At 38.9% G+C, this 27354-nt stretch overlaps 1 protein-coding gene across 1 annotated transcript in view; it reads right to left on the bottom strand.

Annotated features, from left to right (window-relative positions):
* frmd3 (FERM domain containing 3) overlaps positions 1-27354 on the bottom strand; it is a 113902-nt gene that overhangs the window by 45109 nt on the left and 41439 nt on the right. Inside the window, exons 2-5 of the mRNA XM_062025876.1 lie at positions 11579-11683; positions 11276-11318; positions 6619-6697; positions 4033-4130 (exon numbers count right to left, since the gene is read on the bottom strand). Coding sequence (XP_061881860.1) covers positions 4033-4130; positions 6619-6697; positions 11276-11318; positions 11579-11683 — 325 coding nt within the window. The remainder of the gene's footprint in view (positions 1-4032; positions 4131-6618; positions 6698-11275; positions 11319-11578; positions 11684-27354) is intronic.

Here is a 27354-nt window from a genome sequence, read left to right as displayed (position 1 = left end):
TCTCGCCTGAACTTTTAACATGGAGGATTACATATCTAAAATAAAACAGTTTTCTAAACTGGACTTTCAATCGAAGCAGGAGGTAATAATTAAAGGAAGATCTCCATCGAGACAGAGAGACTTTTAAAACTGAAAAAAGATACAGAAGACTTCTACAAACAAGTTATCGATGCTTTTGTTCAAAAGGAGCGGCGCATGGACTTCATTTATAAGTAAAGGTAAGACCATAATAACATTTTTTTTTAATTAAATGTGCTTTTTTGTGTGCTACAGTTTGAAAGTGTAAAGTTAAAGTTAAGTTAAAGTACCAATGATTGTCACACACACTAGGTGTGTTGAAATTTGTCCTCTGCATTTGACCCATCCCCTTGCTCACCCCCTGAGAGGTGAGGGGAGCAGTGGGGAGCAGCGGCGCCGCGCCCGGGAATCATTTTTGGTGATTTAACCCCCAATTCCAACCCTTGATGCTGAGTGCCAAGCAGGGAATAATGCTGGTATGAGCTTTTAAACATAACCCGTTAACTGCTGCCAATCAAATGGTGAATAAGATACTCTTTAGGGTTCAGTGGCGTGCGGTGAGGTTAATGTCTGGTGAGGCACTGCATCATCACAGTCAGATTTACAAACATATGAACCCCTAAATAGTATCTTATTCACCATGTGATTGGCAGCAGTTAACGGGTTATGTTTAAAAGCTCATACTAGCATTCTTTACACATACAAACTGTAGCACACAAAAAAGCCCATTTAATAAAAAAAACATTATTATGGTCTTACCTTTATTGCTGGACATCCACACAGCCAGCCTTTGCGTGTGTACCACGCCGTTTGTAAAGAACGGGTTTTCTGTCCCGAAGTCATAAGCAAACCTTTTAGCTCCGGCGTTGGTCTACCTTTAATTATTACCTCCTGCTTCGATTGAAAGTCCAGTTTAGAAAACTGTTTTATTTTACATATGTAATCCTCCATGTTTTTAATAAAAGTCCAGGCAAGAGGAAATAAACAATCGCTGCACTAATTGACATGCAAACTTTTTTTTCTTTCTTTTTTTTCTTCTGCGGCCGAGGAATGATCTCTGGGATCACTAGCGCCCTCTACCACCAGGAGGCCGGATTACTGCGAGCCTCAACCAGTACGTCTTTTGCAGCAGTTTTATGAATGCTCAGCACAAGAAATACGTTACACACATACAGTTGTTGACAAAATACACTGTACATTATATACCTCAGCTAACTAAACTATGCCATAGTTTAGTTAGCTGATATAATTCATATAGCAATACAGTCTCACCGCACAGCAGGCCAGCAGTTATCCGAGTCATTGCGCACAATCCATGTTGAGGCACAACTGAGTGACGTGCCTCAACTGGCTGCTGATCACCGCACCGTCTCTTCTCAGTATTTGAACGGCAAATGTAAAAATAAAAATACAAATAATCTAAAACTGGTGAAGTTAAATGGAAAATAACTTTAGTATAATCACTGGATACATATAACAATTTAAATTTTTTTTTTTTCTTTTTACATTTTTTTTCTTTCCATGATGGCAGGTGAGGCCCCGCCTCCCCTGCCTCTAGTGACTGCACGTCACTGTTAGGGTTCATATGTTTGTAAATCTGACTGTGATGAAGTCAGTGCCTCACCAGCCATGAACTTCACCGCATGTCACTGGCAGATTTGATGTTCGAGTGTTTTACTTGTTTTAAGGGTTTTGGTCCTAAATTATCTCAGTAAGATATTACAGCTTGTTGCTGAGATTTTATGACCTATATTGAGTAAAACACGCTTGAAACTAGAATATCAACTGTTGCAAAGCTGTGTCATCAACACTCACAAGTATAAAACTACTTTTTTAAAGTAATAATTTCTTATTTCAAGCATGTAAAAAAAAAATCATGACTTTGACACAATTGTGTCTCATAATTAAAACAGATGACAGCCAAATGGACTTTGCTGTTTTATTTTCAATGAAACAATAGACAATACGTACTCATATAGTAGTACAGTTGTTATTAGTGAGAATATACTTATTTTAGGGTATTTTTGAGTTCATTGAAGTTAGCTTATTTTACTTGTTTTGGAAAGTCTTGACAAGCCAAATTTTCTTGTTCTATTGGCAGATAATTTTGCTTAGTTCAAATAAAATACCCCTAATTTTTTTTCTTTTTTTTTTATTCTTGTTTTTGAACACTGACTTTTTGCAGTGTAACTCACAGTTGAGAGAGAAATGTTTTGATGAGGATTAGGAAAGCGGATTAGCGGAGTTGTTGTGACCGACACGTGTGGCTGAGAGCTCTCCGATGGGCAGGCTGGTACGATATCACATCACAGAAGCCGAGTCCTCTCAGTTCAGGCAATCACAGTCTGCTTGGCGAGTACGTAATGAGGACAGGCCCCTTTAGGGTGACGATTACAGAGCCGGAGAGTTTACTTTTGTAATTAGACACGTTTCCATTTAATCCTTGCTCTGATTTGTGATTAGGACTGGCTTCAAAGGAGAACCAGGAGATTTCATGAATGCGATTAATCGCGAAAAAACATTGCACGTATCATGTATAAACGCAGATTAAATGTTAGATACTTGTGTTAAACAATACCAAAGCATCATGTCATAATGTTCATGCATTTTGCCGTGATCTTAAATGCAGTTTTGGATGCCTTTGTTCGAGGGGTTTGCAATCTGGCTACGTCGTGCCGTCAGAGCGAGGTGGACGTACTTATGCGACATTCAGTGACATAAATGCAGTTAATGCCAAGTCTGAATCAAATGGTAGGTGTGCCTAATGTTGTGACCAGGTGAATTGATATAATGTTAATAGTTTATTTTTGACCGTGTCTGGAAAAAAAAATTGTGGTGACGACTAGAGATGTCTGATAATATCGGGCTGCCGATATTATCGGCGGGTAAATGCTTTAAAATGTAATATCGGAAATTATCTGTATCGGTTTCAAAAAGTAAAATGTATGACTTTTTTAAACGCCGCTGTACGGAGTGGTACACGGACGTAGGGAGAAGTACAGAGCGCCAACAAACCTTAAAGGCACTGCCTTTGCATGCCGGCCCAATCACATAATATCTACGATGTTTTTATGCCCTTCAAAAACTTAAGGACTTCAATGCCCTGTTTGGCTTTGGCGATAATTAAAACCGAAGGTCCCCAAGGGGGTTAAAAGTTGGTTTCAATCATGCAAGCAAGTAATTACCTGCGATCAATTGTGATTACCGTATTTTCCGCACTATAAGGCGCACCTAAAAACTTCCAATTTTCTCAAAAGCTGACAGTGCGCCTTATAATCCGGTGCGCCTTATACACTGCAAAAAGTCAGTGTTCAAAAACAAGAAAAAAAAATACAAAAATTAGTGGTATTTTATTTGAACAAAGCAAAATTATCTGCCAGTAGAACAAGAAAATTCGGCTTGTCAAGACTTTGCAAAGCAAATAAAATTAGCTAACCTCAATGAACCCAAAAATACCTTAAAATAAGTATATTCTCACTAATAACAAGTGCACTTTTCTTGGTAGAAAAAAAAGAGACCTTTTTCCTCAATATGTTGAAAAATATTCTTAAATTAAGTAAATACTAGTGCCATTAATTTGACATAATGATTTTTAATTTTATATTTAATTTTATATTTTTTTTATATTTATATTTTTTAATATATAATTTCATGCTTGAAGTAAGAAATTATTATTTTTAAAAAGTAGTTTTATACTTGTGAGTGTTTTACTCAATATACTGTAGGTCATAAAATCTCAGCAACAAGCTGTAATATCTTACTGAGATCATTTAGGACCAAAACCCTTAAAACAAGTAAAACACTCTAACATACTGTAAAATCTGCTTAGTGAGAAGAATTATCTTATCAGACAGAAAATAAGCAAATATCACCCTTATTTGAGATATTTAATCTTACTTAGATTTCAGTTTTTGCAGTGTGCAGTGGAGGCAGGGCTTTAATTTGCAGCAAACGTGCAAATTGAACTATATTTGCTAAAGCGACACGTGTGTGAACGCGTAACATCGCCCTCACCCTGCACGATGCATGCACCCAGGTAGGCGGCTTCCACAAACGGGCAAAGGAGGCGGCCGTGGTAGACGTCCCTCTTCAACTGGAGGTACAGCAGATACCTGCAGACGTGAGACAAAGTCAAAAGAACAACATCAAATATTCACAATCCGTGTATCCCCTGTCCGGCTGTTCAATTAGGAGACATTTGTTCTCATGCTTTTTCTGTATTAATTACAGCAAGATGCAACAACAATGATGATGAAATACAGATTAATTATCCCTCATCGCATCCGATGTCCTTATTTGAGTTCTGCAAAAAAAACTCCCATAAGCCCATGCACACAAGGGTATGAAAATATGTGATTAAGATCCTCACATAATTATATGTAAAGATGTAGAAAAACAGGGGAAAATGACGATGATGTGGCACGGCATGCAAAAAGGCATCCACTGTCGCGACCTGGGGGGCACGGTAACCATGGAAACGGCTTGAGGCAAATGTAATGGCACGCCGCTGACTTGTGTTACCAGAGGAGATCAGAAATGACAGTAGAGCGCCATAGGGGTGGGTTGTATTTGTTGCCATGGTTACCAATGAGTTTGACTACAGTGCAAGAAAAAAATAAGACTAATCAAATGACACGTTAAAAAAGAAAACATCTGCTGGTACAATCATTTGTGCGCATACTTGTAAAACAAAAAAGGCTTTTGTGGTTATGGCCAACATCCGTTTGTTCTCTCATTGCCTTACACATTACGTTCAATTGATGATTACGGAAAGCATGCAGCACACTGTAGAACCCAAAAACAATAATACCATACCCTCTTTTCTTTAAGGTTAGGCTTGGTCATTCCCACGCGTTGTTTATTTTGTGTCGCAGCCAATCAATAAAAATGTTTTTACATCTTAAAGTACAATCTTATGTGTTGAATGAGTATTTTTAAGCTGGAAATGGCAAAAGAAAGTAGGGAAAAAGTGATGTAGGACTATACAAATAAACTTTGATTGTAGCTGAGATAGGCTCCAGCACCCCCCGTGTCCCCGAAAGGGATAAGCGGTAGGAAATGGATGGATGGATGATTGATTGATAAAAAGTATGTTGGTCTAAACCGCATGCGGCTCTTCAGCGCCGCACTAGTGGCTCCCTAGAGCTTTTTCAACAATGTATGAACGTGGAAAAAGATGGCGGAAAAAATATATTTTTTGTTTTAATAAGGTTTCTGTAGGAGGACAAACATGAAACAAATCTTCCTGATTGTTAGAAATCCCACTGTTCAGTCACACACCACGTATTTGGGTTAAATATACGTTAATTAACTTCACTGGCTCCCTGTGCGTTACAGAATCAATTTTAAACTCCTTTTGTTTTTAAATGTCTGAACAACCTCGCGCCAACATATCTCTCCGACCTCCTTCAGCCTTACTGCCCCACCCGATCCCTAAGATCAGCCGATCACTGCTACTGACGGTCCCGGACACAAGGCTGAAGCTTAGAGGTGACAGAGCTTTCGCTGCTGCTGCTCCCAAGCTCTGGAACGACCTACCTCTGAGTGTTAGACAAGCCTCCTCTCTTCCTGTTTTTAAATCTCTCTTAAAAACATACTTTTATTCCATGGCTTTTAACACTGAGTGATATCCATCCTGCAATGGCGCCCCATAATACACCTGCTGTGAACCTGTTTTTATGTTTTAATATTTTATTGATTTATTTTTTATCGTGTTCTGTTTGTGTTGTGTTGTGTTTGCACGGTTCTCGTATTATTTTTAACCTGCCCATTGTACAGCACTTTGGCTACCCCTGTGGTAAATTTTAAATGTGCTTTATGAATAAAGTTGATTTGATTTGATTTGATTAATTACACACGTCACTCTCGGCTTAATAAATCAAATCAAATCAAATCAACTTTATTTACAAAGCACATTTAAAATTTACCACAGGGGTAGCCAAAGTGCTGTACAATGGGCAGGTTAAAAGATAATACGAGAACCGAGCAAACACAACACAACACAAACAGAGCACGATAAAAAATAAATAAATAAAACATAAAAACAGGTTCACAGCAGCTGACGCAACAAGCTAAACGACGTCCCTGTCTCAGTGCCGTCTCCTTCCTCACTCTACCGTTACACTTACCCGAGCAAAAACTATGCATAATTATCTGGGAGAGACTCGATACCAATGTCCTTAAACCAGCCACACACCAAGAAGTTGTAGACGTCCGTGTTTTTCCAAGTTTTCATCTGTTTTGTGGTGTATAATGACGTCTGGAGCACCAGATAGTTCGACATTTCTGGGAACGCGACCAACGTATAATCCTTGCTATCACTCGACAAATCTTTTGTTGATAACGTATAGGGATAGAGTCAGTTGCATAGTTGGATTTTTTTTGCTCGTATCTGCTTTTTGCAGAAAAATCTAGGCCCCCTTGTGTACTAGATAGTTCATGCTTTGCTTGCTGCACAACAGCAATGTTGGCTTGGTTGGTTCACCATCACTGTTTATTACTTCCGGGAAGAAGTCACGTCACGGCATGCAAGCAATAATCACACGTGAAAATATCAATTATTTGGTAGAAACAAATACTTTCCGATGATTATTTTAGTACCTTGTGAGCTCCTCCTTGATCTTCATCGGCTCGTGGGGGTAAAACTTGACCCTGAAGCACATGGTGAAAGGTTGCAGAGCTGTTGACATAGATAAACATGGAGCATAAAGACAAGTGAGAGCTGAAGCTGACAAAGAGAAAATAGAGTTTGGGGATTCTGTTAATCTTTCGAAGCAAATGCTGCGTATATCGGACTGCCGATATTTTCGCCCGATAAATGCTTTAAAATGTAATGTTGGAAATTATCGGTATCGGTTTCAAAATTATCGGTATCGGTTTCAAAAAGTAAAATGTATGACTTTTTAAAACGCCGCTGTGTACACGGACGTAGAGAGAAGTACAGAGCGCCAATAAACCTTAAAGGCACTGCCTTTGCGTGCCGGCCCAGTCACATAATATCTACGGCTTTTCACACACACAAGTGAATGCAAATGCATACTTGGTCAACAGCCATACAGGTCACACTGAGGGTGGCCGTATAAACAACTTTAACACTGTTACAAATATGCGCCACACTGTGAACCCACACCAAACAAGAATGACTAACACATTTCGGGAGAACATCCGCACCGTAACACAACATAAACACAACAGAACAAATACCGTATTTTTCGGACGATAAGTCGCAGTTTTTTTCATAGTTTGGCCGGGGGTGCGACTTATACTCAGGAGCGACTTATGTGTGAAATTATTAACACATTACCGTAAAATATCAAATAATATTATTTAGCTCATTCACGTAAGAGACTAGACGTATAAGATTTCATGGGATTTAGCGATTAGGAGTGACAGATTGTTTGGTAAACGTATAGCATGTTCTATATGTTATAGTTATTTGAATGACTCTTGCCATAATATGTTACGTAAACATACCAGGCACGTTCTCAGTTGGTTATTTATGCCTCATATAACGTACACTTATTCAGCCTGTTCACTATTCTTTATTTATTTTAAATTGCCTTTCAAATGTCTATTCTTGGTGTTGGCTTTTATCAAATAAATTTCCCCAAAAAATGCGACTTATACTCCAGTGAGACTTATATATGTTTTTTTCCTTCTTTATTATGCATTTTTGGCCGGTGCGACTTATACTCCGGAGCGACTTATACTCCGAAAAATACGGTACCCAGAACCCCTTGCAGCACTAACTCTTCTGGGATGCTACAATATACACCCCCCGCTACCCCCACCTCAACCTCCTCATGCACTCTCAGGGAGAGCATGTTCCAAATTCCCAACTGCTGTTTTGAGGCAGGCCCTGCGATGAGGTGGCGACTTGTCCAGGGTGTACCCCGCCTTCCGCCCGATTGTAGCTGAGATAGGCTCCAGCACCCCCCGCAACCCCATAAGGGATAAGCGGTAGAAAATGGATGGATGGATGGATGTTTTGAGGCATGTTAAAAAAAAAATAATGCACTTAGTGACTTCAATAATAAATATGGCAGTGCCATGTTGGCATTTTTTTTCCATAACTTGGGTTGATTTATTTTTGAAAACCTCGTTACATTGTTTAATGCATCCAGCGGGGCATCACAACAAAATTAGGCATAATAATGTGTTAATTCCACGACTGTATATAACGGTATCGGTTGATATCGGAATCTGTAATTAAGAGTTGGACAATATCGGAATTAGGGCTGCAACAACTAATCGATTAAATCGATTATAAAAATAGTTGGCGATTAATTTAGTCATCGATTTGTTGGACCTATGCTATGCGCATGCGCAGAGGCTACTTTTATTTTATTTGTTTTTTGTTTTTAATAAACCTTTATTTATAAACTGCAACATTTACAAACAGCTGAGAAACAATAATCAAAATAAGTATGGTGCCAGTATGCTGTTTTTTCCCCCAATAAAATACTGGAAAGGATAGAAATGTAGTTTGTCTCTTTTATCCGATTATTAATCGATTAATCATAGTAATAATCGACAGATTAATCGATTATCAAATTAGTTGTTAGTTGCAGCCCTAATCGGAATATTGGATATTGGCAAAAAAGCCATTATCGGACATCTGTAGTTATTTTGTTTGTTTGTTCAAACACAAGTCCACAGGTTGATTGAACGTTAACTCCGGCAGCGCTAGACAATGAGCTAAAACCCACGTGCTGTCAACTCATTGTCTAGTACAGCTCTTAAGGCGTCGGGAAGGGAGGTTTCCACAACGTATGGCTGGCAGCACTATAAAAAATCAGAGTGGATTTGGCCTTTAATGGCTGTTTGAAATGGAGAAATAACACACACGTATCTAAATAAAACATGTTTAGGAATATGAAAGTTACAAATCCCCTCGTCTCAAAAAAAAAAAAAGTATATATATATCCTGAGCAGCTTATTTGCTCAGACACGAGGGACCAAGACAGTGATGGAGTGCATGCAAATGCGACCGTAAGGCAGGCTGGCGCAAGAAGGAAATAAAAATAAACACCACTATGTCCTAATTTAGGAGTTAAGTCCGCCATGGGGAGAAGCAAGATGTCAGTACGACTCAGCTCTCTCGCCTCAGTCTCTCCTCTTCTGTTATTCTTTCAAACCATCTCTCTCTCTCTCTGTCAACATGGCTCCTCGTCTCCCCTTTCTCCGTTTCGAACTTTCTTTCTTTAGCCACATTATCCGTCAGTGTCACAGACTCCTCTCACGTTTCCTGCCGCATTGATCTCAATCTCTTATTCCAGTCTTCTCTCGTCGCGTCTTGCTCGCCATCTCTCGCGCATGTTCTGCAGCTAATAACCCCTTTATTAATTTATAGCGGGACAGAAAGAACAGCGTGGCCATTAAAAGACGCCAAGACAGGATGTAAGGGCACAGACAGGAAAGAGCGTCTTTTACTCGTTTTTTTAAAATCCATGCCGCATGGTACTTGGTACTTGGGTTTTTATCAGTAATCTGTCAAATGACAAACGGGGTAATACTGTATATACTAGTGTTGTCCCGATACCAATATTTTGGTACCGGTTGTATTTCGATACCTTTCGGTACTTTTCGATACTTTTCTAAATAAAGGGTACCACAAAAAAATTGCATTATTGGCTTTATTTTAACAAAAAAATCTTAGGGTACATTAAACATATGTCTCTTATTGCAAATGTGTCCTTCAATAAAATAGTGAACATACAAGACAACTTGCCTTTTAGTAGTAAGTAAGCAAACAAAGGCTCCTAATTTAGCTGCTGATAGATGCAGTAACATATTGTGTCATTTTCCATTCTATTATTTTGTCAAAATTATTGAGGACAAGTGGTAGAAAATTAATTATTAATCTACTTGGTCATTTACTGTTAATATCTGCTTACTTTCTCTTTTAACAGGGTTCCTCGGACCACCAATCACTGACATGACAGCTGCGTGCATGGTTCTGAATAGGGCTGCAACAACTAATCGATTAAATCGATTAAAATCGATTATTAAAATAGTTGCCGATTAATTTAGTCATCGATTCGTTGCATCTATGCTATGCGCATGCGCAGAGGTTTTTTTTTTTTTTACTAAACCTTTATTTATAAACTGCAACATTTACAAACAGCTGAGAAACAATAATCAAAATAAGTATGGTGCCAGTATGCTGGTTTTTTTCAATAAAATACTGGATAGGATAGAAATGTAGTTTGTCTCTTTTATCCGATTATTAATCGATTAATCGAAGTAATAATCGACAGATTAATCGATTATCAAATTGATCGTTAGTTGCAGCCCTAGTTCTGAACAATGATTTATTTTTAAATAAGATTCTCTTTTAGTGCTTTTCAGCCATCAGTCTTGCTCTCGCTCTCGCTCTTGCTCACGCTCCTCCCGCCCCTTCTCCTTCCCGGCTGCTGCCTTTAACAGAGCGACAGGTAATTAGATAAACACTCCCAGGTGGGCCATCTACGCACCTGTCACTGATCTCAAAGCCGGTCCTGGCACACCTCGCTTCGCTGCAGGTCCGCAGGCCACGCCCCCCGTCCCCCCGCCCCCACAATTTTCTATCTACACTTCTGTTAAAATGTAATAATCACTTATTCTTCTGTTGTTTGATAATTTACATGAGTTTTGGATGATACCACAAATTTGGGTATCAATCCGATACCAAGTCGTTACAGGATCATACATTGGTCGTATTCAAAGTCATCATGTGTCCAGGGACATATTTCCTGAGTTTATAAATATAATATACATTTTTAAAAAACGAAAAAAAGATTTTGTGACGCTAAAAAATATCGATGTAATCATAGTAGTATCCACTAGATACTAGGGGTGTAACGGTACACAAAAATTTCGGTTCGGTACGTACCTCGGTTTACAAACGTTTACTGAGGGTTGTTAAAAGGAAAGGCCATGTAACACAGTGGTAAAACTGCAATGTGTTGCTGCCATTAAATTCTAAATTAATGATTATTTGCAAAAAAAAAATTAACGTTTCTCAGTTCGAACATTAAATATCTTGTCTTTGCAGTCTATTCAATTGAATATACGTTGAAAAGGATTTGTAAATCATTGTATTCTGTTTTTATTTACGAATTACACAACGTGCTAACTTCACTGGTTTTGGGTTTTTAATTTGTATACATTTTATTGGTAAAGAATCATGCTAAAACGCTCTGTATGATTTATATTTGTATTGCACCTGGTAAATTACACATCCAAAAATGTATATAAATCATATATATATACTTACATTTCATCTGTCGGACCACAGCTTTATTTGGCTCCAGCCAGTGCTAAGGAAATGTGACAAAAAGGAAAACAACAAGAAAAAAAAGTCAAATGTGTCAAATTGACAATGATGATGATGTGTCTTTTACTTCATATATTGGATTAGATACAGTATTTTCTTGTCAATACACTTGTAAAATAAAATAAAAACATGTCATCTGATTTTTAAGTATTTATCAACTCGGCTTCAAACTAGCTATTTGTTTGCTTCTGATGTGCGCATGCGCATGTCCCGCATTCTTTGAAAGGGCTCACGTTGGCTTACCCTCTGTTTCTCAGGATCCACATAGCGGATACCAAAGTAGTCCTTCTCCAAAAGGTTGTAGTGATTGCACACATGGTCAAGCAGAAACTGGCCTTTGGTGTCTCTCTGGAAAAAAATACAAAAACACCAACGCAAATGTTTAGAAAAAGCCTGAAAACCCCAACTTTTGCTAGTTAGCGCTATGCAAGTGGCCACCAGAGGGCGATAAACAGCAAACACCTGGCGTCAGAGAAAAAGAGCGTAGCTATCTTTTTTTTCGGCCCCTATAACTTTATTTCAACAACAATATGATACAAAACAAACACCATCATTCAGAATGGCAACAATTAGAGATGTCCGATAATATCGGTCTGCCGATATTATCGGCCGATAAATGCTTTAAAATGTAATATCGGAAGATATTGGTATCGTTTTTGTTTTTTTATTGGTATCGGTTTTTTTTGTTTTTTTTGTTTTGTTTTTTTAAATCAACATAAAAAAGACAAGATACACTTACAATTAGTGCACCAACCCAAAAAACCTCCCTCCCCCATTTACACTCATTCACACTCATTCACACAAAAGGGTTGTTTCTTTCTGTTATTAATATTCTGGTTCCTACATTATATATCAATATATATCAATACAGTCTGCAAGGGATACAGTCCGTAAGCACACATGGTTGTGCGTGCTGCTGGTCCACTAATAGTACTAACCTTTAACAGTTAATTTGACTCATTTTCATTAATTACTAGTTTCTATGTAACTGTTTTTTTTATTGTTTTACTTTCTTTTTTATTCAAGAAAATGTTTTTAATTTATTCATCGTATTTTATTATTATTATTTTTTTAGAAAGGACCTTATCTTCACCATACCTGGTTGTCCAAATTAGGCATAATAATGTGTTAATTCCACGACTGTATATATATATATGTATCGGTTGATATCGGTATCGGTAATTAAGAGTTGGACAATATCGGAATATCGGATATCGGCAAAAAAGCCATTATCGGACATCCCTAGCAACAATATAAACATAAAGTTGACAAACTATTCTTTATATTGTCTCAGAAGTTGTACGTGATAAAAATGTTACTTCACTTTCCAGACAATAATCCAAGATATTGAAACAAAAACTAAAAAAAAGAAAGAGAGAAAAACAAATATGTGAGGGATAGCACTTGAAAGAGAATGGAACAAAAACATAAGAAAGTATCATACCATACTTTTTTTTTTAAACATGTCAAAACAAACACATATCCATGTGCAATATTCATATTTCTTTATCCAACACCCTCCCTTTATTTTCCATCAATTTAATAAGGTGCATCCCTTATCCTATTAGAATAATCTAGTTTATTTTGTAGGTTTTTTCCATTTGTATTTAACGAGTCTGTTGTAACAAAATAATTTCAATAGTGGTATTCATCTTTTTTAGCACATGTTGACCAAAAAGTAACAATAAACTAAAAATTGTATTGTGCATTACTTAAATTAGCAAAACATCAGTAACAAAATTAGCACAGCATATAATAATTATATTAATACATGATTTACAGTCGTGGTCAAAAGTTTACATACACTTGTAAAGAACACAGAAGGTCTTATCTTTGTCCATGTGATGTCAAATTAATCAAAAATTGAGCTGTTTGGCCACAATACCCAGAAATATGTTTGGAGGAGAAAAGGTCAGGCCTATAATCCCAGGAACAAAATTCCTACCGTCAAGCATGGTGGTGGTAGTATTATGCTATGGGCCTGTTTTGCTGCCAATGGAACTGGTGCTTTACAGAGAGTAAATGGGGACAATGAAAAAGGAGGATTACCTCCAAATTCTTCAGGACAACCTAAAATCACCAGCCCGGAGGTTGGGTCTTGGGCGCAGTTGGGTGTTCCAACAGGACAATGACCCCAAACACACGTCAAAAGTGGTAAAGAAATGGCTAGATAGATAGATAGATAGTACTTTATTGATTCCTTCAGGAGAGTTCTCTCAGAAAAATCAAAATTCCAGCAGCAGTGTACAGAATTGAGATCGAATTTAAAAAGTAAAAAGTAAATAATTGGGGTATAAATGGAAACAAAATAGAAAAATATTACAATAAGAATAAAAATAAAAAGCAACAATGAGAATAAAAATACAACAGTAAAATAAGAATATAACATGAGAAACTAGGCAGGCTAGAATTAAGATTTTAGAATGGCCTTTCCAAAGTCCTGACTAAACGTGTGGACAATGCTGAAGAAACAAGTCCATGTCAGAAAACCAACACATTTAGCTGAACTGCACCAATTTTGTCAGGAGGAGTGGTCACAAATTCAACCAGAAGTTCATGGATGGCTACCAAAAGCGCCTTATTGCAGTGAAACTTGCCAAGGGACATGTAACCAAATATTAACATTGCTGTATGTATACTTTTGACCCAGCACATTTGGTCACATTTTCAGTAGACCCATAATAAATTCATAAAAGAACCAATTAATGTTTTTTGTGCTCCAATCACTCTATTACAAAAAAAGAAGAGTTGTAGAAATTATTGTAAACTCAAGACAGCCATGACATTATGTTCTTTAGACTTAGACTTCCTTTTTTATTGTCATTCAAATTTGAACATTACAGTACAGATAAGAACAACATTTTGTTGCATTAGCTCATGGTAGTGCAGGATAAAAAAGCAATAAGGTGCAGATATAAATAAATAAATTACTGTACAGATAAATATATTGCACTTTTGCATATTGTTGCGTCAGACCAGTTCTTCCTCCCAGGGAATCTAAGTTACTGGTCAATTCCAAATTATTTCGATGACATATATGCTGAGTAAGAAGGACCATCAAGACAGAATTGGAATATTTTCAAGTTTATACCAAAGCTTTAGGAGATCAACTTAATCAATACATTCATATCGGCTGCTCTAGTTGATCTAGCATTCAAACGGAAAGAGACTACTTCTTGAATAGGAAAACAGTCGCGGAAAAGGAAAAGTACCAGCTACTCTAAACATGGCTATGTAAAAAGAAAGAACTCTGCATCCTTCCACAATATGCATCCACGTTTATGGATGTATGTTATATTGTCTTTATATTCCAGCGAGTTAATCCATTTTTGGGGGGAATTGAGGGGATAATTATGATCATACTTGCCGACCCTCCCGAATTTTCCGGGAGACTCCTGAAATTCAGCGCCTCTCCCGAAAACCTCCCGGGACCAATATTCTCCCAAAAATCTCCCGATTTTCAGCTCCATGCGGACCTGAGTGAGGACAGCCTGTTTTCACGTCCGCTTTCCCACGATATAAACAGCGTGCCTGCCCAATCACGTTATTCCATACGAAGCTTCCGGCATACCGCCGATGAGCATGGTGCAGATGGAGAAAATCTTCTCGGCGTCCGTGTTGGCGCACACGTTGCCAAAGCCGACGCTGGTCAGGCTGCTGAGGGTGAAGTAGAGGGCGGCGATGTACGAGCTGCGCACCGACGGGCCGCCGACCGTGTTGTTGACGTAGGGCATCTCCAGGCGTTTGCCCAGCTCATGGAGCCATCCTCGGGGAAGAGACGGGAGGACAACAGGGTGACAAGAACTAAATCATCCAGACTAGAGATAAATTGTATTATTATGTTTATCTTACCTAAAAATAAATATATTTATTAATTTAAAAAAAAAAATGTTTTACTATATTTTGCTAAAAACATCAAAATTAATTGTATTTTTATTTGTATTTTTTCTGACTCCTTATTACATCCAGCCATAGAATTATACATTAAAATAAACATATTTGAAATAATTAATTTTAAATGATCATAATAATTCATTTAAAATGACCATATTTAATTATTAAAATAATTGCTTGTTTATCAACAACTTTAGCATTTTATTCATTACATTTTGAAGCTCTCAGAAGCCAAGTTATGTTATATTCCTTAAGATTTATTTATGCAAGTTTGAAGTATCAATTATCTAAACACAGTTTTGTTTGCATATTTTCAGGATGTAGGTATATACACTACCGTTCAAAAGTTTGGGGTCACATTGAAAAGTCCTTATTTTTGAAGGAAAAGCACTGTACTTTTCAATGAAGATAACTTTAAACTAGTCTTAACTTTAAAGAAGTACACTCTATACATTGCTAATGTGGTAAATGACTATTCTAGCTGCAAATGTCTGGTTTTTGGTGCAATATCTACATAGGTGTATAGAGGCCCATTTCCAGCAACTATCACTCCAGTGTTCTAATGGTACAATGTGTTTGCTCATTGGCTCAGAAGGCTAATTGATGATTAGAAAATCCTTGTGCAATCATGTTCACACATCTGAAAACAGTTTAGCTCGTTACAGAAGCTACAAAACTGACCTTCCTTTGAGCAGATTGAGTTTCTGGAGCATCACATTTGTGGGGTCAATTAAACGCTCCAAATGGCCAGAAAAAGAGAACCTTCATCTGAAACTCAACAGTCTATTCTTGTTCTTAGAAATGAAGGCTATTCCACAAAATTGTTTGGGTGACCCCAAACTTTTGAACGGTAGTATATATACAGTATATATCTAGCTGGTGAATTCTAGCTGTAAATATACTCCTCCCCTCTTAACCACGTCCCCAACCACGTCCCCGCCCCCAACCACGCCCTGCACCACCCCCACCACCTCCCGAAATCAGAGGTCTCAAGGTTGGCAAGTATGATTATGATGCGTTCAAGAGTCTCACGGTCTGAGGGAAGAAGCTGTTACAGAACCTGGAGGTTATGCTTCGGAGGCTGCGGAACCTCTTTCTAGAGTCCAGCAGTGAAAACAGTCATTGGTGGGGGTGGGAGGAGTCCTTTTACAAGTATGTAAACTTTTGACCACGACTGTATATAATTTAATAGTATAAATATGACTGGTCATATAATAAATTCAATATCATGTCAAATGTATAAGCACTGTAATTGCCTGCCCAATTAAGTGGCCTTTCAGGTGTTTTAAGTGACGAGGGTCGTCATTGGGACGCATTAAAGCATGGGTGTCAAACTCTGGCCCGCGGGCCACATTTGGCCCGCCGTGTAATTTCATTTGGCCCTTGAGGCAATATCAAATTAACATTAGAGCTGGCCGGCCGGTATTATATAGCGGCGATGCCGCTGTAACACCGCATTCACCGCTAATACTCATACCTGCCAACATTCCCGATTTTCCCGGGAGTGCCCCTCCCGAAAATCCCCCGGGGCAACCATTCTCCCGAATTTCTCCCGATTTCCACCCGGACAACATTATTGGGGGCGTGCCTTAAAGGCACTGCCTTCAACGTCCTCTACAACCTGTCGTCACGTCCGCTTTTCCTCCATACAAACAACGTGCCCGCCCAGTCACATAATATATGCGGCTTTTACACACACATAAGTGAATGCAAGGCATACTTGATCAACAGCCATACAGGTCACACTTAGGGTGGCCGTATAAACAACTTTAACACTGTTACAAATATGCGCCACACTGTGAATCCACAACCAACAAGAATGACAAACACATTTCGGGAGAACATCCGCACCGTAACACAACATAAACCCAACAGACCAAATACCCAGAACCCCTTGCAGCACTAACTCTTTCGGGACGCTACAATATACACCCCCGCTACCACCAAACCGCGCCCCCCCAACCGCGCCCCCGCCCACCAAGTTAATGTTGATATTTACCTCAGAAGGCTGTAAATAGAAAAGAGGCATTCAATTTTTTATTTTAAATGTTATTTAATATACCATTGATGTTTTTTCGTTTGTTTTTTGAAAGTTGATTTTGCACTATTAAGTTATATAAGCGTTGCTTGTTCCATATTCAGTGTTAAAGCAAATCAGTGTAGCAAACTGAGCAATAATTAACGTTTTATTCATGCACTTTCTCTTGCTACTTCGAGGCTTGAATGTTTGATTAATTCATTATTGTTATTTTATTTTCAAATGTATTGTTAGCCTGTGGAAAAAGTTATTGTTGATATTTACCTCAGATGGCTGCAAATAGAAAAGAGGCATTCGATTTTTTATTTAAATTTTATTTGATACGCCATTGATATTTTTTAATTATTATTATTGTTGTTATTATTTGAAACTCGATTTTGCATGTCACTATAAAGGTATATAAGCCTTGCTTGTTCAATATTCAATGCAAAACTTGATTGGGTCCCTATTAAAAGGTTAATTTGTTCAACCTTGCCCCGCAGCGTTGTTCAGTTTTAAATTTTGTCCCACTCTGTATTTGAGTTTGACACCCCTGCATTAAAGTGTCAGGTGGGAGTGTGGGGGCGTGGTTTACAAGCCTCACGGGGGGTCAGACACTGATGGCTGTTGGGCTTTTAGGAGGTCAGGTATAATGCCGAGTCCCAAACATGATCAGATGAAAAACGTTCCCCATCAAAGCTGACAAATTCCATGAACCTCAGCAATCCTTTGACACCCAAACCAAGCTGTCATGCACCTGAAATGGTGATGAACACATGGTAATAATACAAAGAAGAAGAAACGTGTCAGCAACTCTCTGGTGGTGATGCATCTGTGCAGTACAGTGCCAGTAAATACAGGCTGGATGTTCAGTCCATAAAAGCAATGCAGACACACAGAGAGCGATCAATAAACACTCTATCCTGAGTCAATCAATATCTACTCATCACATACAGTGCAGCCGCGCACACACACACACACACACACACACACACTCATGCACACACACTCACAGGCAAAATGGCACAACTAAGTGTCTGTACGCAGCAAAACATGAATGTGACGAGGCAGCTTGTTTGTAAGGACTTTATTGACCAAATAAAGATAGAGGCTAGAATGGCACTTAGAGGATTTTAGACCTTGGGCAAGGTTTAAATGTTCATGAAGGGGAAAAAAAAAAAAAAAGACACACGCAGAGACACATGGCGTAAATGCTGTAATGATAGCCGGGGTGTTTGTTTACCTAAACCGCCCAGAGGACAACGGATCAATTGGAAGCCAGCGGGTGATAGTTGGTAAATGGAGTGAAACTATGGAATGGTTTGAATGTGGAGTTAAAGCAATGTCCAAACATCAACCAGTTTAAAAGGAAGTATAGGTACATGGTATTCCAGAGGTACAGAGATGAAGAAGGGCTTTGATATTGGGTTGTTTGTGTTACAGAAGAGTATGGGGCTGCCCATTGAGGCAGTGGTGCTGCTGTGGTGGCATGATACCATTTCCATGATCACTAGTGGTAATGGTGTGGCTATGTATGTGTGTAGTGTGCATATGTATGTGTATATCTATAATTTATGTATATACAAGTTCATTAAAGGCCTACTGAAAGCCACTACTACCAACCACGCAGTCTGATAGTTTATATATCAATGATGAAATCTTAACATTGCAACACATGCCAATACGGCCGGGTTAACTTATAAAGTGCAATTTTAAATTTCCCGGGGAACTTCCGGTTCAAAACGCCTTTGGAGGATGACGTATGCGCGTGACGTCGCGAGGTCCCCGGAAGTGTTTGGACCCTATTGGAAACAAAATACACAGAGCTCTGTTTTCTTCGACAAAATTCCACAGTATTCTGGACATCTGTGTTGGTGAATCTTTTGCAATTTGTTTAATGAACAATGGAGGCTGCAAAGAAGAACGTTGTAGGTGGGATCGGTGTATTAGCGGCGGACTACAGCAACACAAACAGGAGGACTTTGTTGGATAGCAGACGCGCTAGCGGCGACCTCACCTTGACTTCCTACGTCTCCGGGCCGCCGACCGCATCATCGATCGCTGGAACGCAGGTGAGCACGGGTGTTGATGAGCAGAGAAGGGCTGGCTGGCGTAGGTGGAGCGCTAATGTTTTTATCATAGCTCTGACGAGGTCCCGTTGTTAAGTTAGCGTCGTTAGCAACAGCTTTGCTAGGCTTCGACAGGCGTCGAATACACATTAACCGTGTATTTACATGTCCAGTGTTTGGTTCGGTGTCTCCTGATAGTAGTATTGTTGATCTTCTGTCTATCCTTCCAGTCAGGGATTTATTTATTTTGTTTCTATCTGCATTTGAGACAGATGCTATCACGTTAGCTCATGCTAAAGAGCTTCGTCGATGTATTGTCGTGGAGATAAAAGTCGCTGTGAATGTCCATTTCGCCTTCTCGACTCTCATTTTCAAGAGGATATAGTATCCGAGGTGGTTTAAAATACAAATCCGTGATCCACAATAGAAAAAGGAGAGAGTGTGGAATCCAATGAGCCAGCTTGTACCTAAGTTACGGTCAGAGCGAAAAAAGATATCTCTTGAAATGCATTCTAGTCCGTCACTCTAACGTTCCTCATCCACGAATCTTTCATCCTCGCTCAAATTAATGGGGTAATCGTCGCTTTCTCGTTTCGAATATCTCTCGCTCCATTGTAAACAACGGGGAAATGTGAGCAGCACTACCGCTTGTGACGTCACGCTACTTCCGGTAGGGGCAAGGTTGTTTTTTTTATCAGCGAGCAAAAGTTGCAAACTTTATCGTCGATTTTCTCTACTAAATCCTTTCAGCAAAAATATGGCAATATCGCGAAATGATCACATATGACACATAGAAGGGATCTGCTATCCCCGTTTAAATTTAAAAAAATCATTTCAGTAGGCCTTTAAGTTTGTACATAGAGTGAACAGGTAGTTCTAGCTCAGAGTAATTTGTGATTTAAAAAAAAGGAGTGGGATTAAATAAGTGTAAACTTCTTCTCACTCCTTTTAAATTATGTAAAAAAAAAAAAAAGTCCAATGCTCATTTTTTATTTTTTTTTATTCTCCATTGTTTTCATTTTGTTATAATGGCTGTTAAGGCTATAGCACTGTATTGGATCAGGCTTGCTCTTGTTTTTATGCATATTTGAAATATAAATATATCAATCAATCAATCAATCAATGGTCTGTGTTTATATAGCGCTTTACTATATGTGGAATGATACCCTAAACCAGGGGTGTCAAAACTCATTTTAGATTGGGGGTTACATTGGGGAAAAATCTACTCCCAAGTGGGCCGGACTGGTGACATCACGGCACGATAACTTAAAAATAAAGACAACTTCAGATTGTCTTCTTTGTTTAAAAATAAAACAGGCACATTCTGAAAATGTACAAATCAGAATGTTGTTGGGGTTTTTTTACACTTACATGTTGCGGTTAATAGTATTCTATCTGTATTTGTCGTTATTTATATTTTCTGAATAAATTATGTGATAATGTTCATCAGTCAACTCATTGGTGTTAATTTTCAATCTATCAAGATAAAAAAAATATATTAAAATCAAATTATCCATCAATCAATCAATCAATCAATGTTTATTTATATAGCCCTAAATTACACGTGTCTCAAAGGGCTGCACAAGCCACAACGACATCCTCGGTTCAGATCCCACATCAGGGCAAGGAAAAACTCACCCCAGTGGGATGACAATGAGAAACCTTGGAGAGGACCGCAGATGTGGGTGACATTCTCTGGTCAGATACTTTTACTTAAGTATTGCTTTTAAGACTGACTGTAATTACTTTGTTCCTTATTTTCCTGTGTTTTGGTGTCATTTCTTGTCCTGGTGCACTCGTTTTGTCCGTATTTCCTGTTTGGTCTCCGTGTTTTGCAGCTTCTGTGTCTTGTCGTGCCGGCACACCCGTGGCTCATTGTTAATTAGTTCTATTCAGTTCCACCTTGGTGCCTGGTACCTAACAACGGGACCACACTGCAAAAAGTCAGTGTTCAAAAACAAGAAAAAACAAAACAAAAATTAGGGGAATTTTATTTGAACTAAGCAAAATTATCTGCCAATAGAACAAGAAAATTTGGCTTGTCAAGACTTTCCAAAACAAGTCAAATTAGCTAACCTCAATGGACCCAAAAATACCTTAAAATAAGTATATTCTCACTAATAACAAGTGCACTTTTCTTGGTGGAAAAAAAAGAGACCTTTTTGCTCAATATGTTGAAAAATATTCTTAAATTAAGTAAACGCTAGTGCCATTATCTTGACATAATGATATGCGCTCGGCATTACATTTCTTCAAACCAGCAAACTTACACTAAAAACTAATTTATTGTTCTTAATGGAAAGGCAACAAGGCAACCGCTTGTTACTCTCGGGGTCTCCTAGCCGCTCAGGCAAATCATATGGTCTAAAAATGAATTTTTCCATCGATAACATGACATCATCACACCAAGTGCATGCTCTTTCAGTCAATTAGTGCGCATATATACAGCCCAGCCCCCGGCAAAAAAAATTTTAATTGTAATTTTGAAGAATTTATTTGAATGTGCATGAACTATCTCTGTTCAAAATTGTTTGAAATGTCACATGTTAAATGTTTGAATATTAACTGTTCGTTTACTGTACTGTGCCAACTGTACTACTATATGAGTACGTATTTTCTATTGTTTCATTGAAAATAAATCAGCAAAGTCCATTTGGCTGTCATCTGTTTTAATTATGAGACACAATTGTGTCAAAATCATGATTTTTTTTTTTCATGCTTGAAATAACAAATTATTACTTTGAAAGAGTAGTTTTATACTTGTGAATGTTGATGACACAGCTTTGCAACAGTTGATATTTTAGTTTCAAGCATGTTTTACTCAATATAGGTCATAAAATCTTAGCAACAAGCTGTAATATCTTACTGAGATCATTTAGGACCAAAACCCTTAAAACAAGTAAAAGACTCTAACATAAAATCTGCTTAGTGAGAAGAATTATCTTATCAGACAGAAAATAAGCAAATATCACCCTTATTTGAGATATTCAATCTTACTTAGATTTCAGTTTTTGCAGTGCACCTGTTTGCACTTTATCTACATTCTCCGCATCCTGGGATCACGCCAACAACTACTACGTGTGATTGCCGCACCGACTTCACGTTTGCATTGGAAATTGACGTAGTTTATCTTTATGAATATTTCAAAGCCGACAAAATTTTACAAAACAACATTTTTTGAAGCTGTGCGTGTGTTTGCCATTCGTCCATATTTTTTTTACGTATGCGTGTCTCGGTGAGCGAGTAAATCTCGGCGAATGCCCGCAGGACGGAATCAATCAGTCCTGCTTAACTGAGCACAAATTCAACCTCCATCAGCAGGTTATTGAGCAGTTAGAGGACACACACATGCATGCACACACACACAAAGAGATGAACAATGAATTGTATAGGACTACAGGGAACACATGATGCATATGATGTGGTAAAATGGCACCAGGCAGGCTATTGACATCTTAAGTTTAAAGGTTTGACGTAAAAAAAAAACTGTATTCAGCATATTGAAACGCTTTGTTGTTGTTTTTTTTTACCTTATTATTAATATTTAGGACTGCATGAGAAAGTAGGAAGGAAAATATACATCTCAAACTGCTGAGCCAGCATTATTAATGCTGATAAGTTAGTACAGTGTGATGTTCCGGTCGCGGTTGCGGAAGGAGGTGCAGGTAAGATGAATCTTTTTATTCCAAAGACGGGCAAAACTTAGATCCTTAGCATGGCATAGCAAGGTATCACTTAGGGCGGGGGTCAGCAACCCGCGGCTCTAGAGCCACATGCGGCTCTTTAGTGCCGCCATGGTGGCTGCCTGGACGTCTTTCAGAGATGTGTGAAAATGGAAAAAGATGAAGTAATATATTTTCTGTAGGACGACAAACATGACACAAACCTTCTGTTACGGCGCACGCGCAGTCCGCTTTTCCCTCTTCTACAGGAGCACCTAGAAGCTCCACTGAGAGCGCCGCTAGACACGCGCAGACCGCGCCCACGCGCCACCACAGCCAGAGGCAATCTGCAATCCACGCACCTGGAGCTAATGAGAAGCGACAGTGTAAAGAGCCTCGCCGCTGACTTCTCCTCGTCGGAACGTAGCCCTGTGTACATTAAGCTTCTCCTGCTCTCTCTCTCTCTCCCTCGCTCGCTTGTCTCCCTCGTGCCTTGTCCTGATTGTCTTAGTCGTCTCTTGTCCCCACAGTCCTCCGTGTCTGCTGCTGCTCTTCCCCCGGACCTTGATTACCTTCCCCGATCTTCAACCCTACGCTCGGACTTCTGGACGCCTCTCTCCTGCCCACGACCCCGCTTGGACCACAGACCTCTTTGCTTCTCCCCCTCTGGGCTTGGTCACTGCCACATCCAACACGCACTCCAACAAACCCTCGGGTATTTACATACAGTTAATTTCCACACATAGTATTCCATTCACACACATGGTAGCATACACACCCAACGTAATCATCAAGTGCTCAATAAAACCCGTTGAGCTAGATCCTCTGTTGTCGTGCCTTCTCCTTCCCCCTTGTCGACCCATAACAACTTCCTAATTTTTAAAAAAGTCCCACTGTTTATACTAAACATGCCTCAATGATGAGAGCATTTGGCGAGCGCCGTTTTGTCCTACTGATTTTGGCGGTTCTTGAACTCACCATAGTTTGTTTACGTGTACAACTTTTTCCGACGCTGCCACAGAAAGACGTATTTTATGCCACTCCTTCTTTGCCTCATTTTGTCCACCAAACGTTTTATGCTGTGCGTGAATGCACAAAGGTGAGCTTTGTTTGATTGTATTGATTTGCTGGAGTGCTAATCAGAATATTTGGTCACTGCATGACTGCAAGCTATTTAGGCTAGCTGTATGTACATATTGCATCGTTATGCCTCGTTTGTAGGTATATTTGAGCTCATTTAATTTCCTTTACTTATGTCCTTTGTGTATTTAATTTATATTTGCATGTCTCATGACACATTATCTGTATGTAATATTGGCTACATTTCTCTGAGTTGTTTGTGTGCCATGTTGTTCCAGACCACAGCAAACGTTACCCAGCTCGCAAAGATTGTAATAAATCCATTAGAAGAAGACAGCCTGCCGTTTCCTTAAACTTGGACACACACATCTATACCTTTGGCCATCCTGAGCCAGTAATTTCCAGAAGTTATCTAATCCTGTGAGAAGCCTCAATTTTACAAAGATTTCCATTGTTGCAAAAATGTGTAAAATGAAAATGAAAATGCAACATTTCTGTCAACGAAGATTTGCGTCAGCCTTTGATAGTAGGCTAATATAGCTAATATAGACACTTACATTGTGTGTTGCCTTCATTATAACATTTATAAAAAAGGCTTTTAATTTTTTGCGGCTCCAGACAGATTTTTTTTATTTTTTTTGTATTTTTGGTCCAATATGGCTCTTTAAACATTTTGGGTTGCCGACCCCCGACTTAAGGCATAGCATTAAGCTAAACGTGTAGAAAAAAGGAACGTACATAAACGGTCACTTGAGCGAACATTGGACCCGCACCGAGTGGATGGCCAGACCGAGTACATAAGGAGTGTGATTAGTCTCTGCAGCAGGTGGGGACGCTAATCAAATAAACAGGAGTCTGGTGCGTGTGCTCAGCGCCCATAGCAACAAGAAAGGTAAACAAAGGTAGAAAGGAGCACAGAGAACACTGTAAACGGTAAACTGAAAAGAATCATGACAAACACAAACAAGACATGACCTGCTGTGACAGGTCATGACATACAGGAAGTTTACAAAGGGCTTTTATACCAACACCTAAGGAGCACAAGCAACATTTTAAAGTGCATGCAGGGGTAGACAAAGCTGCTGGATGCTGACCACTGATGCACAAACAATACATTGAATTAAGGTTGTACGGTATACCGGTATTAGTATAGTACCGCGATATTAATTAATCATATTCGGTACTATACCGCCTCTGGAAAGTACCGGTCCCCCACCCCCAGCGTCTCCATCGTCGTGTCATTGCTGGTTTACGAGCAGACGAGCATGTTCGGCAGCGCACAATCACGGAGTACTTACAAGCAGACACAGCATGTAGACAGAAAAGGGAGAATTTACACATTTTGGCTTAAAAACTAACGATAAAGGTGAAGTTATAATACTGAAATGCCCTCAGGAAGAGGTGCTTTAAGACATGGCTAAAGTCCATCCCCATTTTTAGCTACTTCTAAATCACTAATCCTCGCCTCCATGGCGACAAATAAAGTACGTTTCTTACATGTATCATCCCTGCAGGACGAGGAATAGCTAAACATGCTTCACTACACACCGTAGCTCACCGGCGTCAAAATGTAAACAAACGCCATGGGTGGATCTACAGCTAACATCCACTGTAATGATACCAAGTACAGGAGTGTATCTAGTTGATACTACTATGATTACGTCAATGTTTTTTGGCATCACAACATCTTCTTTCGTTTTTTTTTAAATTCATATTATGTTTCTAAACTCAGGACGGATGAGGACTTTGAATATGACCAATGTATGATCCTGTAACGACTTGGTATCGGATTGATACCCAAATTTGTGGTATCATCCAAAACTAATGTAGAGTATCAAACAACAGAAAAATAAGTGATTATTACATTTTAACAGAAGAGTCGAGAAAGTAAGCAGATATTAACAGTAAATGAACAAGTAGATTAATAATCATCATTAGACTGGCAAACACGATAGTCCAGGATATCACTCACCCACTACACCAATACGTCACCCCACTACCATCAGGGCGCAGGTACAGAACCATCAAATTCCGGAGGGCCCGCCTCGGGAAAAGCCTTATCCCTGCAGCAATAGCCGCCCTAAACAGCAGACCCGACCGACCTGTCTGACAAGCCTGTAAATGTGTTGGTCATGTATGATGTCTTTTTGTTATTTTTGTTCGTGATGTGTAATGTCTATTGTTTAAATGTACGGCAGTGAAAATGAATTTCCCCAACGGGGACCAATAAATATAAATCTAAATCTAATCTAATTCATTTTCTACCACTTGTCCTTAATAATGTTGACAAAATAATAGAACGGAAAATGACACAATATGTTACTGCACGTGTCAGCAGACTACTTAGGAGCCTTTGTTTGTTTACTTACTAATAAAAGACAAGTTGTCTTGTATGTTCACTATTTTATTTAAGGACAAACTTGCAATAAGCAACATACACTACCGTTCAAAAGTTTGGGGTCACATTGAAATGTCCTTATTTTTGAAAGAAAAGCACTGTATTTTTAAATGAAGATAACTTTAAACTAGTCTTAACTTTAAAGAAATACACTCTATACATTGCTAATGTGGTAAATGACTATTCTAGCTGCAAATGGTCTGGTTTTTGGTGCAATATCTACATAGATGTATAGAGGCCCATTTCCAGCAACTATCACTCCAGTGTTCTAATGGTACAATGTGTTTGCTCATTGGCTCAGAAGGCTAATTGATGATTAGAAAACCCTTGTGCAGTCATGTTCACACATCTGAAAACAGTTTAGCTCGTTACAGAAGCTACAAAACTGACCTTCCTTTGAGCAGATTGAGTTTCTGGAGCATCACATTTGTGGGGTCAATTAAAAAATGGCCAGAAAAAGAGAACTTTCATCTGAAACTCGACAGTCTTTTCTTGTTCTTAGAAATGAAGGCTATTCCACAAAATTGTTTGGGTGACCCCAAACTTTTGAACAGTAGTGTATGTTAAATGTACTGTAAGATTTGTTGTTAAAATAAAGCCAATTATGCAATTTTTTGTGGTCCCCTTTATTTCGAAAAGTACCGAAAAGTATGGAAATAATATTGGTATCGGGACAACACTACGTTGATTAACTGCTGTGGTCAGTGATGGTATGAGCTGCATGTCACAGTCCAAATTTGAGCATTTCGCCCACGTGTGTGCATCGTCTTCTCCTCGGGACTGATCCGTGCCAACAGCGTCACAATAAGCCGCGAAATCGGGACAAAAGGCACGGAGGAGACAAGCGAGGGTGACACAAAGAGCCGGGGCCGCAGACGGATCATGGAGTGACACTCGTC

This window comes from Entelurus aequoreus, linkage group LG17, assembly GCF_033978785.1.
Source record: "Entelurus aequoreus isolate RoL-2023_Sb linkage group LG17, RoL_Eaeq_v1.1, whole genome shotgun sequence".
Lineage (NCBI taxonomy): Eukaryota > Metazoa > Chordata > Actinopteri > Syngnathiformes > Syngnathidae > Entelurus > Entelurus aequoreus.
Note: the sequence above shows the minus strand (reverse complement) of the source record. Positions and strands in the feature narration are given on the sequence as shown.